General features: G+C 42.8%; 1 protein-coding gene across 8 annotated transcripts in view; it reads right to left on the bottom strand.

The window, feature by feature from the left end:
- The window catches only part of sptbn4b (spectrin, beta, non-erythrocytic 4b), a 100890-nt gene that overhangs the window by 69213 nt on the left and 12386 nt on the right, over positions 1 to 19291 (bottom strand). For all 8 annotated transcript variants that reach the window (XM_078930181.1, XM_023962066.2, XM_023962067.2 and 5 more), the window contains exons 5-9: positions 4070 to 4161; positions 3883 to 3963; positions 3684 to 3799; positions 1408 to 1520; positions 1129 to 1316 (exon numbers count right to left, since the gene is read on the bottom strand). In XM_078930181.1, the coding sequence (XP_078786307.1) occupies positions 1129 to 1316; positions 1408 to 1520; positions 3684 to 3799; positions 3883 to 3963; positions 4070 to 4161 (590 nt within the window). The remainder of the gene's footprint in view (positions 1 to 1128; positions 1317 to 1407; positions 1521 to 3683; positions 3800 to 3882; positions 3964 to 4069; positions 4162 to 19291) is intronic.

Below are 19291 nucleotides of genomic sequence, written 5' to 3'. Positions count from 1 at the left end.
CATATTCATGTCTACGATGATATATTACCTCTGACACACAAAATAACTATTTTTTTAAGAAATACGAGTTATTTTCACTGCTCATTTTCCTAACCAGATGTAAAATGACTGGATCTCTGAGGCTCCGCCTCTCACTCCAGCAGGTACCGCCCATTTCATGATGTCAACCTAGAGTCTGCCTCGGCAGTGTGTCTGCGTTTCGCCCACGAAAACAAACAACATCCAAACTTTTGCAAAGATGGATTTGTGGATGTTCATATAAAAGGAAAGGGTTTTAGCCGATCACCGCTAGCTCCACAGAGAAAATGTGTGTGTTTTAGCCTGGGGGCGGTGCTGGCAGTGCAAACTCTTCCTGGAAGGGGTGGTTCCTCACTTTGTGATGTCACAATGTGAGAACCCGCTTGTTTTGGTGGGTTGGGAGAGGCTGCTGCTCAGAGAGCAGGTTTTTAGAGGAATACTCAGAGATGCCTCAACGGATCAAAATATTCTAAACTAAATGAACTAACGCTGCAATTTCCAAACGTCCTCTCATGATAAACCCTTACAGTTACTACTTAAAATATTTCTAGTTAGTAGTTGCACAATTTCCCTTGATTGATCAAGCTGCTTCACAGAAGTGCTCTACTTAGGTGTTAAATTAAAAAAAAGAGACCAATCTGGATGAGTTTCTAACTTTTTTTCCTTTTTATAAATGTTTCACAAAAGTATTTGATCTCTGAATCGGTATCAAAATCAAATGACCTGGAATTGGATCGGGTCTGATCAGGACATCCCTCGCCTAACATTGCTGTTCCCCTCGCTATATCACAGTTCACCTTTCGCCGTCTTGTTTTTATGCTGATTTTTTCAGAGCAGTTTTGAATGCCTTTTTTTGTGTTCTGTGTCCTGATTGGCTGTAGACCTTGTCTATCAATGTCCTCCTCGCCGTGACTTCTGTACAGAGACGCTGCAGCTTGACAGAATGTCATAAATCTTCATAGGATCAGATCTTTGTTTTCATTCCATAATACTAGAGTTTTTCTATGAAGGTTTGAAGTTAAAATTCACTAAAAGTTAAAATGACTAAAGTTACACAAGAACAAGGTTTATAAGGAAATGCAAAGTAAATACATCCCTCTCTGGACATACTTGATGGGCTTCTCTATAGTGCAGTATGTGGTGAAAGCCTGCAGCTGCTGCTGCACTCCAGTCAGCGAGTTGGCAAACTTCTGGTTGCTGATGATTGCGATGGTCTTCTCGATCCAGTCCAGCAGGTCTGAGGCCAAAGCCTCGTAGCGGCTGATGACCTTTTCCGCCTCTATGCATTTATCAAGAACCTGCAAAAAGTTTAAGAGGGAAAATCTCAGAAAAAAATGTTACACGGTCTCCAAAAGAGTCCATCCACATCAGTAAAAGTACCCAAGTTACCTTGCCAACTCTCTTCCCCTCAACAATAAGAGCCTTCATCTTGGAGAAGTAGTGGTAGTAGGAGACCACATAAGTAATGATGGACTTCTCATCTGGATTCTCTGTGTTCACATCTAAGCATGAAGGGGACAGAAAAGAGGAAACTTGAAAATCTTAGGTCTTGAAGTTGTTGGACTATTTTATTTGGACTAAAATTGATTATAAATTAAAATGAAATAAATAAAATGTTACATTTTGAAAATAGTTTTAAACTTGTACAATTGAAGAAGAATATTTTAAATTTGAAAAATGTGTGGAAACCTCAAATCAAAAATAACTACAAACGTAAAACTGCTTCGAAATGAAAAATAAAGTTCATGTCTTCCAGCTGCTGTTTTGTATTTTAGGTTTTGGTTTCTTGTCTGCTCTCCCTCTACTTACAATTTTCCTTTAACAGTTTCAAATTAGACTTCTTGTTTTAGGTGTTGACCCTAATTGCATGTCTGTGTTTGTGTGTGTGTGTGTGTGCCACGATGGGGCGGTCAACCATGATCGTAAGGTTCCAGGTTCGATTCCGGCCTTGCACGCCCATGAGTCGATGCGTCCTTGGGCAAGACACTGAACCCCACCTTGCCTCTGGTGGTAGGCGGGCGCCTGTTTTTGGCAGCGGAGTGTGTGTGTGAATGTGTGTGTGAATGTGTGTTTGACTGTAAAGCGCTTTGGGCCTTGTAGGTAGAAAAGCGCTATATAAGTATACGCCATTTACCATTTGTTTGTGTGTGTGTGTGTGTGTGGGTGTGTGTGTGTGTGTGTGTGTGTGTGTGGGAGGGGGGTGCTCTGAGCCCATTTCTGATGCTTTCCCAACGTTTGGCACCTCAGAGGAAGGATCAGACAATAGCTATATATTTAGCTTTTGTATTTTTAGTTTGCTACATTAGTAAATTATTTCCAGCATTTCTACAGTTTGATCAACTAATTAGTGATTTAGCTTTCCTAATGGCTTTCATCATGTTGGTTGGGATCTTAGTGTTTCATTTGCATTTCCAAGTAACTATATTTTGTGAAAGAAGTACAATTTATTCACTTAATTATCATAAACAAGTGTTATGCAAAAAATGTAAATATGATATCACACAATTACACACTGACCTCTTCAATACTGTATTTATTATTAAAAATTTGTGTTTTTGTTTGTTTTCAAAATGTTCTTGTAGCCTTTTTCTCATGGAGGACACATATAAAGAATAATAATCTTAAATCAATTCATTGTGAGTCAGGAGCGGACGGAAAAAATGCAGTTTGAAAAAGCTTGCAGGTCAAAAGATGATGTCAGTGAGACTTAAAGAAAACATTAGCTGTGCTTACATGGACAAAAGTAATCGGAATAAAAGCCTGATCACAATAACAACACGTCGTTCGGATCAAAATTTCCTTCCGATCGAGATGGGTTGATTACTATTGCGATTGCAGTTCATGACTTTATTCCAATCGTGGGTCACTACTGCGCTGGTTTAGGTCGTGCACAGACGGTGTGCCGCTCCAGAGAAGGATTTGAAGCGCAAACAGGACCGACCGGCGGCCCGAATGCGGAAATGCCGCCCCGCAAAGTCCTGAGAAACCATTCCAACAATCACGTAAATTCGTGTTACCAATCGTGTCCGGACAAAATAAAGGCTGATGTTATTCCCACATATTTACGTTCAGCCAACATGAACATTGTGGCACTGGCCACATGGATTTTAGTTTAAGTACATCCAAAGCTGCACGGATTTAAAAAACTATAAGTGAACAAGCACTTAATAATAATCATAACAATAATAAAAGCACGTATAGAAGATCATCTCACTCTATGCTGCAGCTTTGTTTGTTTACAGGAGAACGCGCTGTTTCTTCTTCTATGGTCGTTTCCGGTATTTCAGACAGTTCTCCGCGTGTCCGAATGAGTTTTTCCGACTGAAAGTGTGACGTATGTGAACCTCTGTTAAAATCAAATAAAGCTTTTTTGGACGCCTGTACACAGTTTCATTTGAATCCTATCTATCCGATCAAAGACATTTTTGTACATGTAACCGCAGCTAGTGTTAATTGTTATTATAATTATTCAAAATTGGATGTTTTATTGGATAAGTCCATTTAAGTAAATTCTATAGTTTCACCCTTTTGCCACTGAGAACAGGTGAACAGTTTCCTGTCTTGAACACGAATGTCTTTGCCCGAATAAATCCATCAGTCTTTCTCATTAGACTTGAACAAATCTAGCAGCTGTCATGGAGTCTGCATGGACATTTTGGTCTCACCCTCTGGGTCCAGCAGTTTGGTGAGGCCCAGGTGCTGCTCAGCAACGTTGAAGGCTTGCTGCAGGTTGTGGGTTGCATTGGAGCGCGTCAGCTTGTGGAACTCTATTAGGTCGGGTCTGGAGGGGATAAGATGATGCAGAAAAAGTATGACCCGTGATTGTGTGCATTATTGTGATGTGTTTAGAGTGAAATGTGTCACCGGTGTCTGTGAATGAGGGCGTTAAAAGCCAGGCCATCTCTCCAGCAGGTGGTGAAGTTCTGGATGTTGACCTCAGAGTACCTGGAAGAAAGGGAAATGTTTTCTACGTTCACAAAAAACCAGCAAAACTCTGACTCATCAGGAAGCTGGAAAAAAGCTGAAACTGGACGCTGCTGCAGAGCCTCACCCTGCAGTCTTCATCTGGCACCAAAGCAGCAGCGCATCCTTGGCGGAGCGGGTCTCTCTGTTGTCCTCTGTCGCAATTTTGATCACTTGGATCTGTTACAAACCACAACAACAAAGCAAAAAGGCAGATGTTTGAATTAAAATCAAGCTTCTGGAGTCTTAGGGAACTTGGACCCTATCAACTTAAGGGGTTTTCCCCAGCAACAACAAAAAAGAAAACAGGGAGCATTTCACATTTATTTCAAAAGAAATGGATGAATAAAAAACTGCATAAACAGGTGAGGTCACAAAGTCAGACATTTTCTCAGGATAACTAGTGCAATAGTTACGGAGAAAGGGAAAACTTCAATCGTTTCAGTAAAAATCAAATTCATGGCCCAAATGGAACAACTGAAAGGAAAAACAATTTCTTTTTTCCAATAAAATTGAAAGAAGAATCATTTTAAGTCATTTAAATGATAAACACCCCATTTTGGATAAGCAAATACCATATTAACAACAACTTTATATATATATATATATATATATATATATATATATATATATATATATATATATATATATAAATATATAAAATAATGAGGTCCAGACATCACAAAAGTCAGTGAAAATGGCTGCTTTAGCACGTATTTGTTCAGCTGGTTGATTATTACTTTATTTGCTCTTTTAAGCCCACAGTCCATGAAGATCAAAAGGATTTGGATGAAATGATTGACACGTCTTTAATTTTTATCTAGTGAACTGGGTTCAATAATTGAAGATTTTTTACATCTTAGTGCCAAAACACCAAGTAAATGGAGGGGGTTTAGGCTATGGAAGCCCCAAAGTTTAGCCCCGCCCCTTTATTCAGAAAGAATAGGTAAAGTTTTCTGGATTTTTTTTGTGTGAGGACTGATCTTCTAGAGTTTGACAGCTCCAAAGAAGTCAAATAAAAAACTAAAAAAATAACAACGAAAACAATCAAGCGGTTTAACAACAAACCTTGTATTTTACCCACAATCCCCTGGTAATATTAGGTCAAACATGTCTGCAGCTTATAGTTGTGTTGCATAAATGTTAAGTGGCACTTTATTTGGCCTTCACGCCTCAGGCTGCCAACATTTCCTCGCATTTCTCACACTTTCTGACTCGTGAAGACTAAAGTGAGAAGACTCTGAGACACTCGTGACGACTCGAACAGTTCTAAAGAGATCATCTCCGGGTGACTCACTTAAACCGATTCAGATTACAGCACAGATACAAGGAAACACTCAGCAACATTTTAGCCCCACTAAACACGTGTGGTTTCAATATCGTTTTATTTTCAGATTCTGGATGGACCGACTGTTATGTGCTGCTGCTGCTGCTGCTGCTGCTGCTGCTGCTGCTGCTGCTGCTGCTGCTGCTGCTGCTGCTGCTGCTGCTGCTGCTGCTGCTGCTGCTGCTGCTGCTGCTGCTGCTGCTGCTGCATTCCAACACTCTGCTCACCTGGCAGGTGAAGCCAATAGTCTTGATCAGCACCTGCCAGTTATTTAAGTCAGGGAAGACCTGCAGAGAAGGCAGGCAGGAGGCTGAGGAGCAGTTGTTTTGTGTTGGAGCTGTGCTGGTTGGTTGTTTCTCTTCTGATTCCCTCTTGGTCCTCAGCAGTCTTATACTGCTGGGTTTTGTTATTTTAGTTTGGGGGTTGGACCTTGGTAGTCCTCATTTACGGGCTTTGTTTATTTCTTTTCGATAGATAGATTCTGTTAGGCAGCCTTAGCAGGGAGCTGCTGACTCCGACGGTCAACGTGGCTGGGTCAGTAGTCTTCCTGACTTATTTTATGTTTGGCCAAGGTTCCAATCCCTCTGTTTTGTCTATTGTTGGGACCAGCACAGTAATTATCTATTTTCTTTTGTTTCACAGGATACTTCTTCCTCATAATAAACTGTTCCTTAACTTATTTGGTCCATTGTCCATATGTTTGGCCCCTTTTTGATTTACCCCTAGACTGGGACAGGTCTGCCTGTCGGGGGCCGTAACATATTTGGGGGCTCGTCCTAAAAGTTTAACCTTCTTGGCCAGTGGCATTCTTGTTTTGGCGGTACTTGTTTTGAGGTCTGTCTTTGTACGACCTGTGCTGTCTTTTGCCCTGGGCTTTGGGCGCTGGGAAGCGCATTTGTGCTTTGTGTCGGCACTCTGTTTTGGGGTGTTTTTGCTTTATGCCTCGTGCTGGCACTTTGTTTGGGCCTTTTGGTTCGTTTGAGAGAGGGCGTTTGCACTTCTTTGAACGCCAGGTTGGCCTTTTGTTCTTTGCTGCCCCTGCCTCTTTTTCTTTTGGTTGTTGTTGCAGGTTTTCTTTTCCTTCTCTTGTTAAATGGAAATTAGCTTGGAGGGTGTTGTTGTGCAGCCGTCTGTAAATAAACTGAAGCGCTGCACTAAGGATCAGCTGCTTGGTATAGCAGATTATTTTGAGATTGTTGTGTCTAAACAGTCGAAGAAGCAAGCTATATTGGATGAAATTGTGTCAGTCCTGTCTGAAAGGGGTATCTTGGTTAGCAGTCCAGTAATGAGCAGGATGAGCTCACCGGAGAGAAAGGGCTCTGAATCACTCCGCCTGAAGGAGCTTGAAGTCGAAATGTTCCGGTTGAGTATCAAGGAGAAGGAGGTTAGCCATGAATTTGAACTCCGAAAGATCGAGGAGGAAACAAAAAGGCAGGTTCGTCTGAAGGAGCTTGATTTACAACATATGACACCTTCTTCATCATTTTCTTCCTTAGCTGCTCCGCCTTTTGATATAAACAAATGTATTAATTTCATCCCTCCATTCAGGGACAAGGACATTGATAAATATTTTGTTTTATTTGAGCGTGCAGCAGAGGTGCTTCAGTGGCCCAAAACTGTTTGGCCGTTATTGTTGCAAACTGTCCTAACTGGTAAGGCCCAGGATGCCCAGGCGTCCATGTCTGTTGCAGATTCTACGGATTACGAGAAGGTGAAGGCTGCAGTGCTGCGTGCCTATGAGCTGGTGCCTGAGGCCTACAGACAAAAATTCAGAAATCTTAGAAAAACAGGGTTTCATACTTATGTGGAGTTTAATCATGAGAAGGAAATTCTTTTTGATCGATGGTGTTTATCAGTTGGTGCCACCAGTTATGAAAAACTTCGTGACCTCATACTCTTTGAGGAGTTTAAGAGTTGTTTGCCGGATAGGATGTCAACCTACATGAATGAATTGAAGCTTGTGAAAGCCTCTGATGCTGCTATCCGAGCTGATGAGTACATTCTAACTCACAAAGATACATTTAACACATGTGCCTCCCCTGAGCGCAGACACTTTGTGTCTGAAAAAACTGGATCTTCCCCTAGAGGTAGCCCGGAGCGTGTGAAGGAGGGAGTTTTTTGTTTTTACTGCAAAAAGCGTGGCCATGTGGTGCGCAATTGTTTTTTGCTTAATAATAAATCTCCCAAAACAGTCAATTTGATAGGGGCCAGTAAACCTCTCAATTGTGAGACATCTGATGTTGCTGTACCAGTTAACACCATCTTTTCTCCCTTCATTATGGAGGGAAGCGTCTCACTGACTGCAGCAAGTGAGAAAATCCCAGTGCTGATTTTACGGGACAGTGCAGCTTCTCAGTCCATCATGCTGAAGAGAGTCCTGCCCATATCTAGTGAAACCTATGCAGGTTCTGATGTTCTTGTTCAGGGTTTTGGGATGGATTTTGTTGGGTTGCCTTTGCACCAAATATCTTTGGATTGTGACCTTGTCAAAGGTCCCGTTGTGGTTGGTGTTAAGGAGAGCCTTCCAGTTGAAGGGGTCTCATTTATCTTGGGAAATGATTTAGCCGGGGGCAAGGTTCTGCTCAACCCCTATGTTACTCCAGTTCCTGTGAATCAGGGTCCCGATGACGCAATGGTGAAACACCCAGGTGTTTTTCCTGTGTGCGCTGTAACGCGTGCACAGGCGAGACGGGAACAAGAGAAAACTGGAAAGGGTTGTATGGACTTAAGTGGCAGCTTCATGGCTGATCTTGAGGCATCTACCAGAAAGTCAACTGAATCCCATGCTCACACTGGTGATTGTGAGCCTTTGACCCCAACTTCCTTATGGTTTGGACATTCTCCTCCCTCAGGAATTGCTTCAGAAGGACTGACGGTCATCTCCCGAGAGCAGCTGATTTTTGAACAACAACGTGATCCTTCACTGAAGCCCCTATTTGATATGGTTGGTGATGTTTCTAGGAAGAGAGGTGGTGATTATTCCTGGTGTGGTGGAGTGCTTGTGCGTAAATGGTCACCTGTACATGCACAGAAAAATGATAAATGGGATACAGTGACACAAATCATTGTGCCCACTATTTATAGATCTGATGTCTTGACTTTAGCACATGACAATCCCCTTGCTGGCCACTTGGGGGTCAACAAAACTTATGATCGTGTTCTACGATGTTTTTTCTGGCCAGGTTTGAAGCGTGACGTTCGACAACATTGTGCTTCATGTCATATATGTCAAGTAGCTGGGAAACCCAATCAGGTAGTTCCACCTTATCCCCTGTATCCAATACCAGCTATAGGAGAGCCATTTGAGCAGGTCATAGTAGACTGTGTGGGCCCTTTGCCAAGGACAAAATCTGGGAACAAGTTCCTCCTGACCATAATGTGTCAGTCTACCCGCTTCCCAGAAGCCATTCCATTGCGCAAAATCACTTCTCGTGCGGTAGTCACTGCACTGGTAAAATTCTTCTCACTATTTGGTTTACCCAGGGTTATCCAAACTGACCAAGGATCCAACTTCCTTTCACGGGTGTTTGGGCAGGTAGCTGAAACCTTAGGTGTGTCTCACTGCTACTCCAGTGCGTACCATCCAGAAAGCCAAGGGGCTGTCGAGCGGTTCCATCAGACACTCAAAACCATGCTTCGTGCTTATTGCTTAGAGTACAATAATGAATGGGATGAAGGGGTCCCCTTCCTCCTCTTTGCTGCTCGTGAGGTTGTGCAGGAGTCAGTTGGGTTTAGCCCAGCAGAGCTGGTGTTTGCACACACTGTGCGTGGGCCACTAAATCTTTTAAAGCAGAAGTGGCTTCGCAATAATAAACCAGTAAATGTTCTGGATTATGTGTGCAACTTTCGTACCAGACTCCATCGGGCTTGTGAGATTGCAAAACAAAACTTGACGGCTACGCAGTTCAGGATGAAACGCTGGTACGATAAAAACGCCAAAGAGAGGAGCTTTAGCCCTGGAGAGGAAGTCTTGGTCCTGTTACCGGTGCCAGGATCTGCTTTGCAAGCTGGGTACAGTGGGCCTTATACTGTGAAGGAAAAGATTAATGACCGCAATTACATAATTGCTACTCCTGATCGGGGACGTAAAAGCCGGTTATGCCATGTGAATATGCTGAAGCCCTATGTTCGCCGCCAGAATGCTATATCTTCACAGGAAATGCACACAGTTATGCTGACCAACGCTCTCCCTCTAACCCAGTCCAGTGCTGAAGGTGGGGACATTGTGGAAGATCAGGTGGGATCACATGATGATGGCATTGCCCCCTCCAGTGCAGTTATCTGTGGTCGATTAACAAATTCTGAGTATTTAACTAGTTTAGATTCAAACCTGTCCTATCTCCCCTCCTTTCAGCGGGATGACGTGATTGAGCTGATAAACTCACATCCTACATTGTTTGCAGATACGCCATCCCGTACCAATATCATCGAGCATGACATCGATGTAGGAGATTCTCTCCCAATTAAACAACATCCTTATCGAGTGAACCCAGAGAAACGTGCTCGCCTACAACAACAGGTAGCTTATATGCTAGAGCATGGCATTGCAGTGCCAAGCTCTAGTGCTTGGAGTTCGCCCTGTCTGTTGGCAATTAAATCAGATGGCTCAGACAGGTTCTGCACTGACTTCAGGAAGGTCAACGACATCACTAAACCTGACTGTTACCCTTTACCCAGAGTAGAGGACTGTGTAGATCATGTTGGTGGGGCAAGGTATGTCACAAAACTTGATCTATTAAAAGGTTATTGGCAGGTGCCATTAACTCATCGTGCACAGGAAATTTCAGCATTCGTGACACCTGATACCTTCCTGCAGTACACAGTTATGCCGTTTGGGGTGCGAAATGCTCCTGCTACCTTTCAGCGCCTGGTCAACACTGTTTTGTCTGGTTTACAGTGTTGTGAAGCCTACCTGGATGATGTTGTTGTCTACTCTGATTCTTGGGAAGATCACGTTGGAATGCTGAGTATGGTGTTTGACAGGTTTTGCTCTGCTGGTTTGACTCTCAATCTCGCCAAGTGCGAGTTTGGCCGGGCGACTATAACGTACCTTGGAAAGATTGTGGGGCAAGGCCAGGTCCGTCCAGTTAACACAAAAGTTGAGGCCATTCTGTCTTTTTCGCCTCCCACAACACGACGTGAATTGCGTCGATTTTTAGGAATGGCCGGTTATTATAGGAGTTTTTGTAAGAACTTTTCATCTGTTGCCGCTCCTTTGACACAGTTGCTGAGTCCCATGATTCCTTTTGTGTGGTCAAGCACTTGTCAACATGCTTTTGACTCCATCAAGGCATTGTTGGCAAATGCTCCTGTTTTGGCAGCACCAGTGTTCAGTCGACCCTTTAAAATCGCAGTGGATGCCTGTGACACTGGAGCTGGGGCTGTCCTTCTCCAGAGTGGAGAAGATGGGATTGAACACCCTGTATCCTATTTTTCCCGGAAGTTCAACAGACATCAGCGAATATATTCTACGATTGAAAAAGAGGCCTTGGCTCTAATTCTTGCTCTTCAGCATTTTGAGGTCTATGTGGGATCTGCCTCCCACCCAACCATTGTTTACACCGACCATAACCCTTTAGTTTTTCTTGGACGTATGAAAAATGCTAACCAGAGGTTGATGCGTTGGGCACTTATCCTGCAGGGTTTCAATCTGGATGTCCGTCACATCAAGGGCCCTGAAAACATAATGGCTGACGCATTGTCTCGTTGCTTGTGAACATGTGTTGTTTTGTTTTTTTTATTTCTTTTTTTTCCCTGCAGAGACCCCCATGTTCACAAGCTAAGGATGGAGGTGTTATGTGCTGCTGCTGCTGCTGCTGCTGCTGCTGCTGCTGCTGCTGCTGCTGCTGCTGCTGCTGCTGCTGCTGCTGCTGCTGCTGCTGCTGCTGCTGCTGCTGCTGCATTCCAACACTCTGCTCACCTGGCAGGTGAAGCCAATAGTCTTGATCAGCACCTGCCAGTTATTTAAGTCAGGGAAGACCTGCAGAGAAGGCAGGCAGGAGGCTGAGGAGCAGTTGTTTTGTGTTGGAGCTGTGCTGGTTGGTTGTTTCTCTTCTGATTCCCTCTTGGTCCTCAGCAGTCTTATACTGCTGGGTTTTGTTATTTTAGTTTGGGGGTTGGACCTTGGTAGTCCTCATTTACGGGCTTTGTTTATTTCTTTTCGATAGATAGATTCTGTTAGGCAGCCTTAGCAGGGAGCTGCTGACTCCGACGGTCAACGTGGCTGGGTCAGTAGTCTTCCTGACTTATTTTATGTTTGGCCAAGGTTCCAATCCCTCTGTTTTGTCTATTGTTGGGACCAGCACAGTAATTATCTATTTTCTTTTGTTTCACAGGATACTTCTTCCTCATAATAAACTGTTCCTTAACTTATTTGGTCCATTGTCCATATGTTTGGCCCCTTTTTGATTTACCCCTAGACTGGGACAGGTCTGCCTGTCGGGGGCCGTAACACCGACAATAAAGTCATTTATTTATTATTTGTTTAATCAAATTAGATTCTGGACTGAAACTGAAAGAAAACAACCTAAATTTAACAAAACAGAAACTGGATGAAATATTAAGAAAAACACATAAATCAAACAAAGAGAAGCTTTTTGTTCCTTTGCCAAATGTATTGATTTGAAAAACAATTAAAAAAAACACAGACAGGGACATTTGGAAACAAAGATGTATTTGCATTTAACTCTTAATAGTTTATGTAACAATTAGTTGATTTATTTGTTACTTAAAAAAGGCTTGTTTTAAAGGTCTTCACCTTTACTGTAAATATTTTTCTTTCTTTTTATGTCCCAGATAACAGACTGGTTGACTCATCCTGATTTAAAAGCACAAATATTTGTCTGGACTTTTGCACCTTCATTTTCGGTCCAGTCTAAGGTGAATCCTTCTCTACCAGGCTGATACAGAAGCCTAAGGAAAATGTAGGAAAACTGATCGTCTTTTGTTGTTCTGTAGCAAAAATTCAACTGTGACACGTCAACCTGGAACACCTTTTTTGTATTGAGGCCATAATGTGACTAAAAACGGTAAATTCGTCCGTTTCATTAGGATCTACAGTATAATGATCTTTTTTTTGTCTATATAATCTTGTCATGGAGGAAAATAGCTGATGGTGTTTTGTATAGACATCTGAATAAAGGATATTCAGTGGAAACAGTCTTAGAGACTCTCTACTCTGAACGTTGCATATATTTAAAGCTGTTGCCCTCAGAGGGTAAAGCTTCTACGACTGTGAGGCATTTTCCGTGAACTACAGTGAAGCCTTACAACGGGTGACGGGCGTTTGTCCAATCACAGCTCTCTGACATGATGCAAGGTAATTGGGGACATGACACGCTGCAACCAGCTGCTGCCTTCCTCTCCAAGAACGCAAGAACAATGTCCCCACAACCACACACAGACTGACACGAGTGTTTCCAAGTAGTAGGTTTAAAAAAAGCAGTCAACTGGATTTGGTTTATCTTCTATTTCTGAAAATGTTCCAGTTCAAACATCTTTAGAAATAGAAGAAATGGGGCCACCATCAGTCACCTCCTCAACATGGAGGGCATCAAGCTATATGCTAAGAGCGACCGCGACATTGACTCCCTGATCCACCCCACCAGTATCTACAGTACTGACATTGGGGTGACATTCAGACTCAAGAAATGCAGTCGGATGGTGACAAAGAGAGGCAGGGTAGTCCATACAGGAGGGGTCTCACTCCCAGAGGGATCAGTGGCAGATATTAAGGACAGTTAAAAGTACCTTGCAATCCCACAGGCAAATGGCAACCACTGAAGTGGCTGATATCAAGAAGTCCTACCAATGGCTAGAAAGGGCTGGCCTACAGGACAGCACTGAAGCACTCATCCTGGCAGCTCAGGAACAAGCCCTGAGCACCAGAGTGATGGAGGTTTAGATCTACCACACCAGACAAGACCCAAGGTGTAGATCTACCACACCAGACAAGACCCAAGGTGTAGATCTACCACACCAGACAAGACCCAAGGTGTAGATCTACCACACCAGACAAGACCCAAGGTGTAGATCTACCACACCAGACAAGACCCAAGGTCTAGATCCACCACACCAGACATGCCCAAGGTGTAGATCTACCACACCAGACAAGACCCAAGGTGTAGGCTGTGCAAAGAGGCGCCTGAAACAATCCAGCACATAACTGCAGGGTGAAAGATGCTGGCAGGGAAAGCATACATGGAGCGCCACAATCAAGTGGCTGGAATAATATACAGGAACATGTGTGCAGAATATGGACTGGAAACCCCAAGGTCCAAATGGGAAACACCTCAGAAGGTGGTAGAGAATGAGAGGGCAAAGATCCTGTGGGACTTCCAGATCCAGACTGATAGGATGGTAATGGCGAACCAACCAGACATTGTAGTGTTGGATAAAGAACAGAGGAAAGCCGTTGTGGTGGATGTGGCAGTGCCAAGCGATGGGAACATCAGGAAGAAGGAACATGAGAAACTGGAGAAATACCAGGGACTCAGAGAAGAACTGGAGATAGCCTGGAAAGTGAAGGTGACAGTGGTGCCTGTGGTAATTGGAGCACTCGGGGCAGTAACCCCCAAGCTGGAGGAGTGGCTATAACAGATACCTGGAAAGACCTCAGACCTCTCAGTCCACAAAAGCGCAGTGCTAAGAACAGCTAAGATACTGCAGGACCCTCAAGCTCCCAGGCCTCTGGTAGAGGACCCCAGCTTGGAGGAGAAACCACCCGTGGAGGGTGAGAGGGGCGTTTTTTTTAAATATTTAAATAGCTGTCAATTCCACATTTATCTAACATTAAATTGGATTTATGCTTTATTGATTTTGAACGAGTGATAAAAGTTATTAAACGGTTCACAATTAAACATTAGTAGAATAAAGCCTTTCAGCAGAAAGAGGTGCATTTTAACTCCTTAACCTATTATCTAGAATTTAAAGTTTAATTGTGTTTATCAAAGAACATTTTTTATATATAAATCTTCTTTTGTTGTTATTTATATGTTATAGTTTTTTGTTTGTATCTTTTTTTTCGTATTTTCAACATTTTAATTTTCGAGCCTAAACTTCCATTTTAATCAGGTTTATTCTCTATTTTATGAAGACATGGGTTGAGTTTATTAATTATTATGAAGAGGGAAGCTTGGTCCGGTTATCTAGAGCTTTGGCAGCTTTTGAAGGCGCTCGTTGTCACATTTAAAAAAACTTTTTTAAACACTGAAAAATGACTTTCTGTTGAAGCTGCAGGGAGGTTTTGTCTAAAGGCGGGAATCCTGCAGCTTTATTGTTGATGCGCTGCACAGTCAGCTGGTGTCCGGCTCTGCAGCTCGGCTGGAGAAGGTAGTGAAACAAAAACCTGCAAAGATGGAAGTAGAGCTGCCAGCTCGTTGCAGTCTTCACGACAGAGGTACAAAAGTTTTTTTTTTTTAATGAACCAATCAGCAATGGTCCAATTTTAGCAAAAAGAACCTTTTTTATTCGAGTAACTAAACCCCACCCCTCCAAACTGTCTAGTTCAAGGAACTAAACGTACATATCTGCTACCCTCCACTAACCCTCATCCTGTTCTGGAGCTAAATATTATGTATCAAAATTAAAATGCAAAACCTTTTATGTGAGAAAAAATTGCCTACTTTCTAAAACTGTTGTGAAGCGGCACAGCTCTACAACCCAAAACAAAATAGGGGAAACGAAAAAAGGACAAAATAAGAAGAATCCTAAACATGTATGTCTCCTGTGATTTAGAAAGTAGATATAACTGAATGTAAATAGTACTTATTAGCTTTTTTACATCATCTTTTTTACCACTCCACAATATAGAGGGGGCTGTTCCACTCAGAACTTCCCACAAAGACAACAAGATCATATAATCAAAGCTGCTTCAAATATTATTATTATTTATGAGGCGTTCAGTAAATAACTTAGGTTTACCTTTTCCTGTCCATTCCCCCCCACCCCCCACCCCTCTCTGTGCTGTTACTGCAGTGTTTTGAGACGATCTGCTGACCCCGCAAAGCTCACGTTCACCTCCGAGGAAAGATGAGGAGAAGTGAAGGGAAGGAGGAGAAGAGAGACCTCGGCCAATCCCGGGATAAAAAAATAAACCTCATGAATCAAATCATCTCAGAGTTTGTTGTTTCAGCGTCGATTTCAGTCAAATGGACACATTTAAAGCTGGGCACTAAACAGTTCAGTGTAGTAATCGCTTATCCCCCTTCACACCGCACGCGTGTTGCTAATTTGAAACCTACGGAAAGATACACAGAAGATTATTATCGTATATTATTGGAAATGAATTCAAGCATGAAGGGGTTAATCACTCTCAACAGCTGGCTGCTGAGGATGCTAAAGCATTTAGCTAAACAGTTCAAGTTTACTCAAACATGAAAAAGACCACAAAAAAAAAAAAGAGTTTAAAAATGATCCGACTGCAGCGGTTCAGTTGGTCCTTAAAGAAGCTCGTCTGTTTCTTCAGTCATGGTGTGAAATGTCGATAAATACCCTCATTCATCCATTTCTCCGTGAACTCTGGACTTAAAGGCTGAACTCCGACCCTGACCCCTATTTAATGGATGATGTCATATCTGTCGATTAAAAAACAAGTTTAACTTTTTTACTAAGAAGTGTTTTTGGTGTTCTTAACATGGTCTTATAGCGTTTTTCTGCTGATAGACATACATGAAAGAAAATTAAGGGTAAAACTGCATTTCTTTATTCCCGTCATTTTGAATCAGGAGCAGATGGAAAACCATGATGTTTGTCCCTGCTCCGAGCTTTCAGTAACTGGGGGGTAGGTTGGTTGTTGCTCCGTGCCAACAGCCCCGCCCACAACTCAGAGCTGGATTTGAATGAACTCCAGCAGGTCTGCAGAAAGTATGTCCTAGAAAAAGAGATTTTTGGCTTTTAACTGAGATGAAAAGATGATTGAAGTGGGACTTTAAGTCCAGAGACCAGGGGCCTCATTTATAAAACTTTGCGTAGGATTTGCGTAGGATTTGCGTCAGAAGTGGCGTACGGATGAAACATAGGACGTGCCTACGCACAGAAATATTCGGATTTATAAAACCGTGCGCACGCACATCCTACGCATCTTTCCCTTAATAAATCACAACCACTTCTAAATGCAGCGCAGCTTTTGCGGCTTTATGACACGCCCATAGTTGCCCATAAATAGTCCGTGAAACGCCCACAAATGAATATTCATTGATTGCGAAACCATGCCAAACACCGAGAGGAAATGAAAAAAACGTAACTTCACTCAATGTGAAGTAGAAGTTATCGTTGGCGAGGTGGAAAAGAGGAGAAAAGTGTTGTTTGGAGGGCACAGTGTGGGCATTACTAATGCCTAAAAGCCACGTGAGTGGCAGACGCCGTTAATGCTGTAGCCTCACAACCTCGGACCGTGGTTAAATACAAAAGAAATGGTCGGACATCAAAGTCGAGGCAAAAAAACGTCTGGCGCTGCATCGCCAGAGTGTGTCTGCCACGGGGGGGGGGGGGGGACACCGGAGCTGACCCCTCTTGATGAGAGACAAGCGGCAAGAATTGGGGAATCCCTGTTAAGTGGAGTGGTGACTGAGGCGCAGGGGGACGCCGACGCGCCAGATGCACCGGGTGACACACCCCCAAAAGCCCGCAGAGGTCCAAGAGGACGGCTGGAGGAAGTCGGAACCGGCTCATAAGCCACTCGTCCTCGTTCGCCAGAAAGTCTTCTTGCTGTCTAAAGATGCGTTCACTCCGAATTCTTCCATTTGCCACATCTTCTAAGTGCGCAAGATCAGCCATTGTGCGTCATTACGCATTGTGATGGGGCATTTTATTTCCCTCCATTTAGTTCCATCTGACAAGCTACAGATGTCGGTAATAATCAACGTGGAAATGGGAAATTGTTCAGCGCAAATGTTATTTCTTGTTGCTTTCTGAATGGTTGAGACATTCGCTATACATTGTTTTATCAAAAATAAAAAAACTAAAGGCATATGTATGAATACCATAATTCCATAGCTTATGAAAACATTTTTTAATACGAAAACAACTTTCCCCAGTGGACAATTAGTACATCTGTCCGTCCGTCCGCACGCCCGCACCTATTTGCTCCGCCAGACGGACACATTAACGAGAATATCAGTTTTGTACATTATTTCGTTCTGTTAACTATATTATTTATGAGGATGAATTGCACAACATGCCAATATTGCAGAACATATTTCACTTTTCTTTCTGCAAATAAGTGTTCATTTGAATTTATGTTGTATTTTTCGTTTGATTTTTATGTTTGTTTCACTGCTGATCGATCAAACGGGTCTTCGTGTAGGCTGTTAATTGTAAGACTTTCTGTGTGAAGTCTTCATGTTATTTATGAGAGGCAGTATTGTCATTTTCACTTTTACTTGTTTCTTCCATCTGCCGACGGTGTCGCCGTTTCTCATTTCACCCGTTTTTGTGCGCACGCCTGGGTCAGAGCTTGCGTGAAGGACCGCACATTTTCCCGTCAAGTTTGCTTTTTATAAATCTCAATTATTGAGTAGAGAGTGGCGTACGCCTTCTTTTGTGCGTACGCAACGTTTATAAATGAGGCCCCAGGACTTAACTTTAGGACATGTCGTATGATGTTCAGGCTTCAGATCAGGTCAATTGGACAAAGTTCCTTATGTAAACAATGAAACTTTCTTTTGGCTCAGGCTTTGGTTAAAAATGAAAAATGGCGTATACTTTTAGAGGGCTTTTCTACCTTCCTAAAAGACCCAAAGCGCTTTACAGTCACAGTCCCATTCAGCCATTCACACACACACATTCACACACACTGATGTCAAACATGAACCTATAACCACCAGGTTCAGTGTCTTGTCCAAGGACACTCTGACAGGAATTAAACCTGCACTGCAGTCGTCCGCCCTACATTGGCCATAGTTGCATGTGGTGGTGTAAAAACCACATGCAGTTGTGTTACCAAAACAGTTCAAAAGTACCAAAATAACATAACCAATAAAGAATAATAAAGTGGGGAAAATGGGATCTAAAGTTGAATACCTGAAAGATGAAGAAGTCAGCTTTGACAGATCATTGAAAAGCACTGCTGTGATTTTATTTTTGGTTTTTAAATCAACATTATGTCTGAGGATTTTAATACTAGAGCAACCTTACATTTAAAAAATGGATATTTTAACTGAATGACTTTAGGCTGAACTCACTCATCTAGTCCACACTTTGTGTTCATGGTTGTCGGCACTGTTTGGCAACACAAAATAACAAATATCTACATTCTTAAAGACAGTTTTTCACTTTTGCCTTTACATTGATGTCGTCTCAGCAGTATCAGAGAAAAGTGTTTACAGACGCACAAACGTGTGAGGCCTTTCCTCCGTCACCGCACTAATTGCTCACTAACCATAAAGCTGACAGGTTTGTTGTTATCATGAACATTACGGATGTGTGACATTAAGCCTTACCGATGTTCAAACAGGAAACATGCCTATTATTTCAGTGTTTCTTGTGATTTAAGGAGTCAGAGGAGCTGCATGCTCCAGGATCCCTCTCTTCCGGCTGATGGTAAACGCTCTCTGTGGTTTGGAGCCAGGCAAGCATGACAACACCGAGTCCCAGGAGACAACTTGTGCCACGTGAATGCTACAGAAGGGTCTTAATAATGCAATATAGGCACTGTGCAGCAGAGCAGGAGCACTCAGCACTGGAGTGAAATCAAGAAAAGCCGCTGGCGCGTCTTGTACTTACATGGACAGAATTGATCCTGCATCGCTGCAGCTGGAAAACTATGAACTGGAGTGTGTGGGGCAGGATGAGAGAGCACAATGAAGGACATTTGTGTGTGTGTGTGTGTGTTGCCTTGTGTCATTAGCCGGGGTTACATGTGCAAAATATCTTGATCGGATCAATGGTCTGATTAATATTCAACCGTGTACATGGGATCAGAAAAACATTTTCCGATTAGAACGAACGTTCACATGGTCTCACTTTCGGTCAGTGTTGAAAATA

Source organism: Oryzias latipes, chromosome 13 (assembly GCF_053564925.1).
Source record: "Oryzias latipes strain Hd-rR chromosome 13, Olatipes_Hd-rR_3.1".
In the NCBI taxonomy this organism is placed as follows: domain Eukaryota; kingdom Metazoa; phylum Chordata; class Actinopteri; order Beloniformes; family Adrianichthyidae; genus Oryzias; species Oryzias latipes.
The sequence above is the reverse complement of the archived record's forward strand: the minus strand, read 5'-3'. Positions and strand labels throughout refer to the sequence as shown.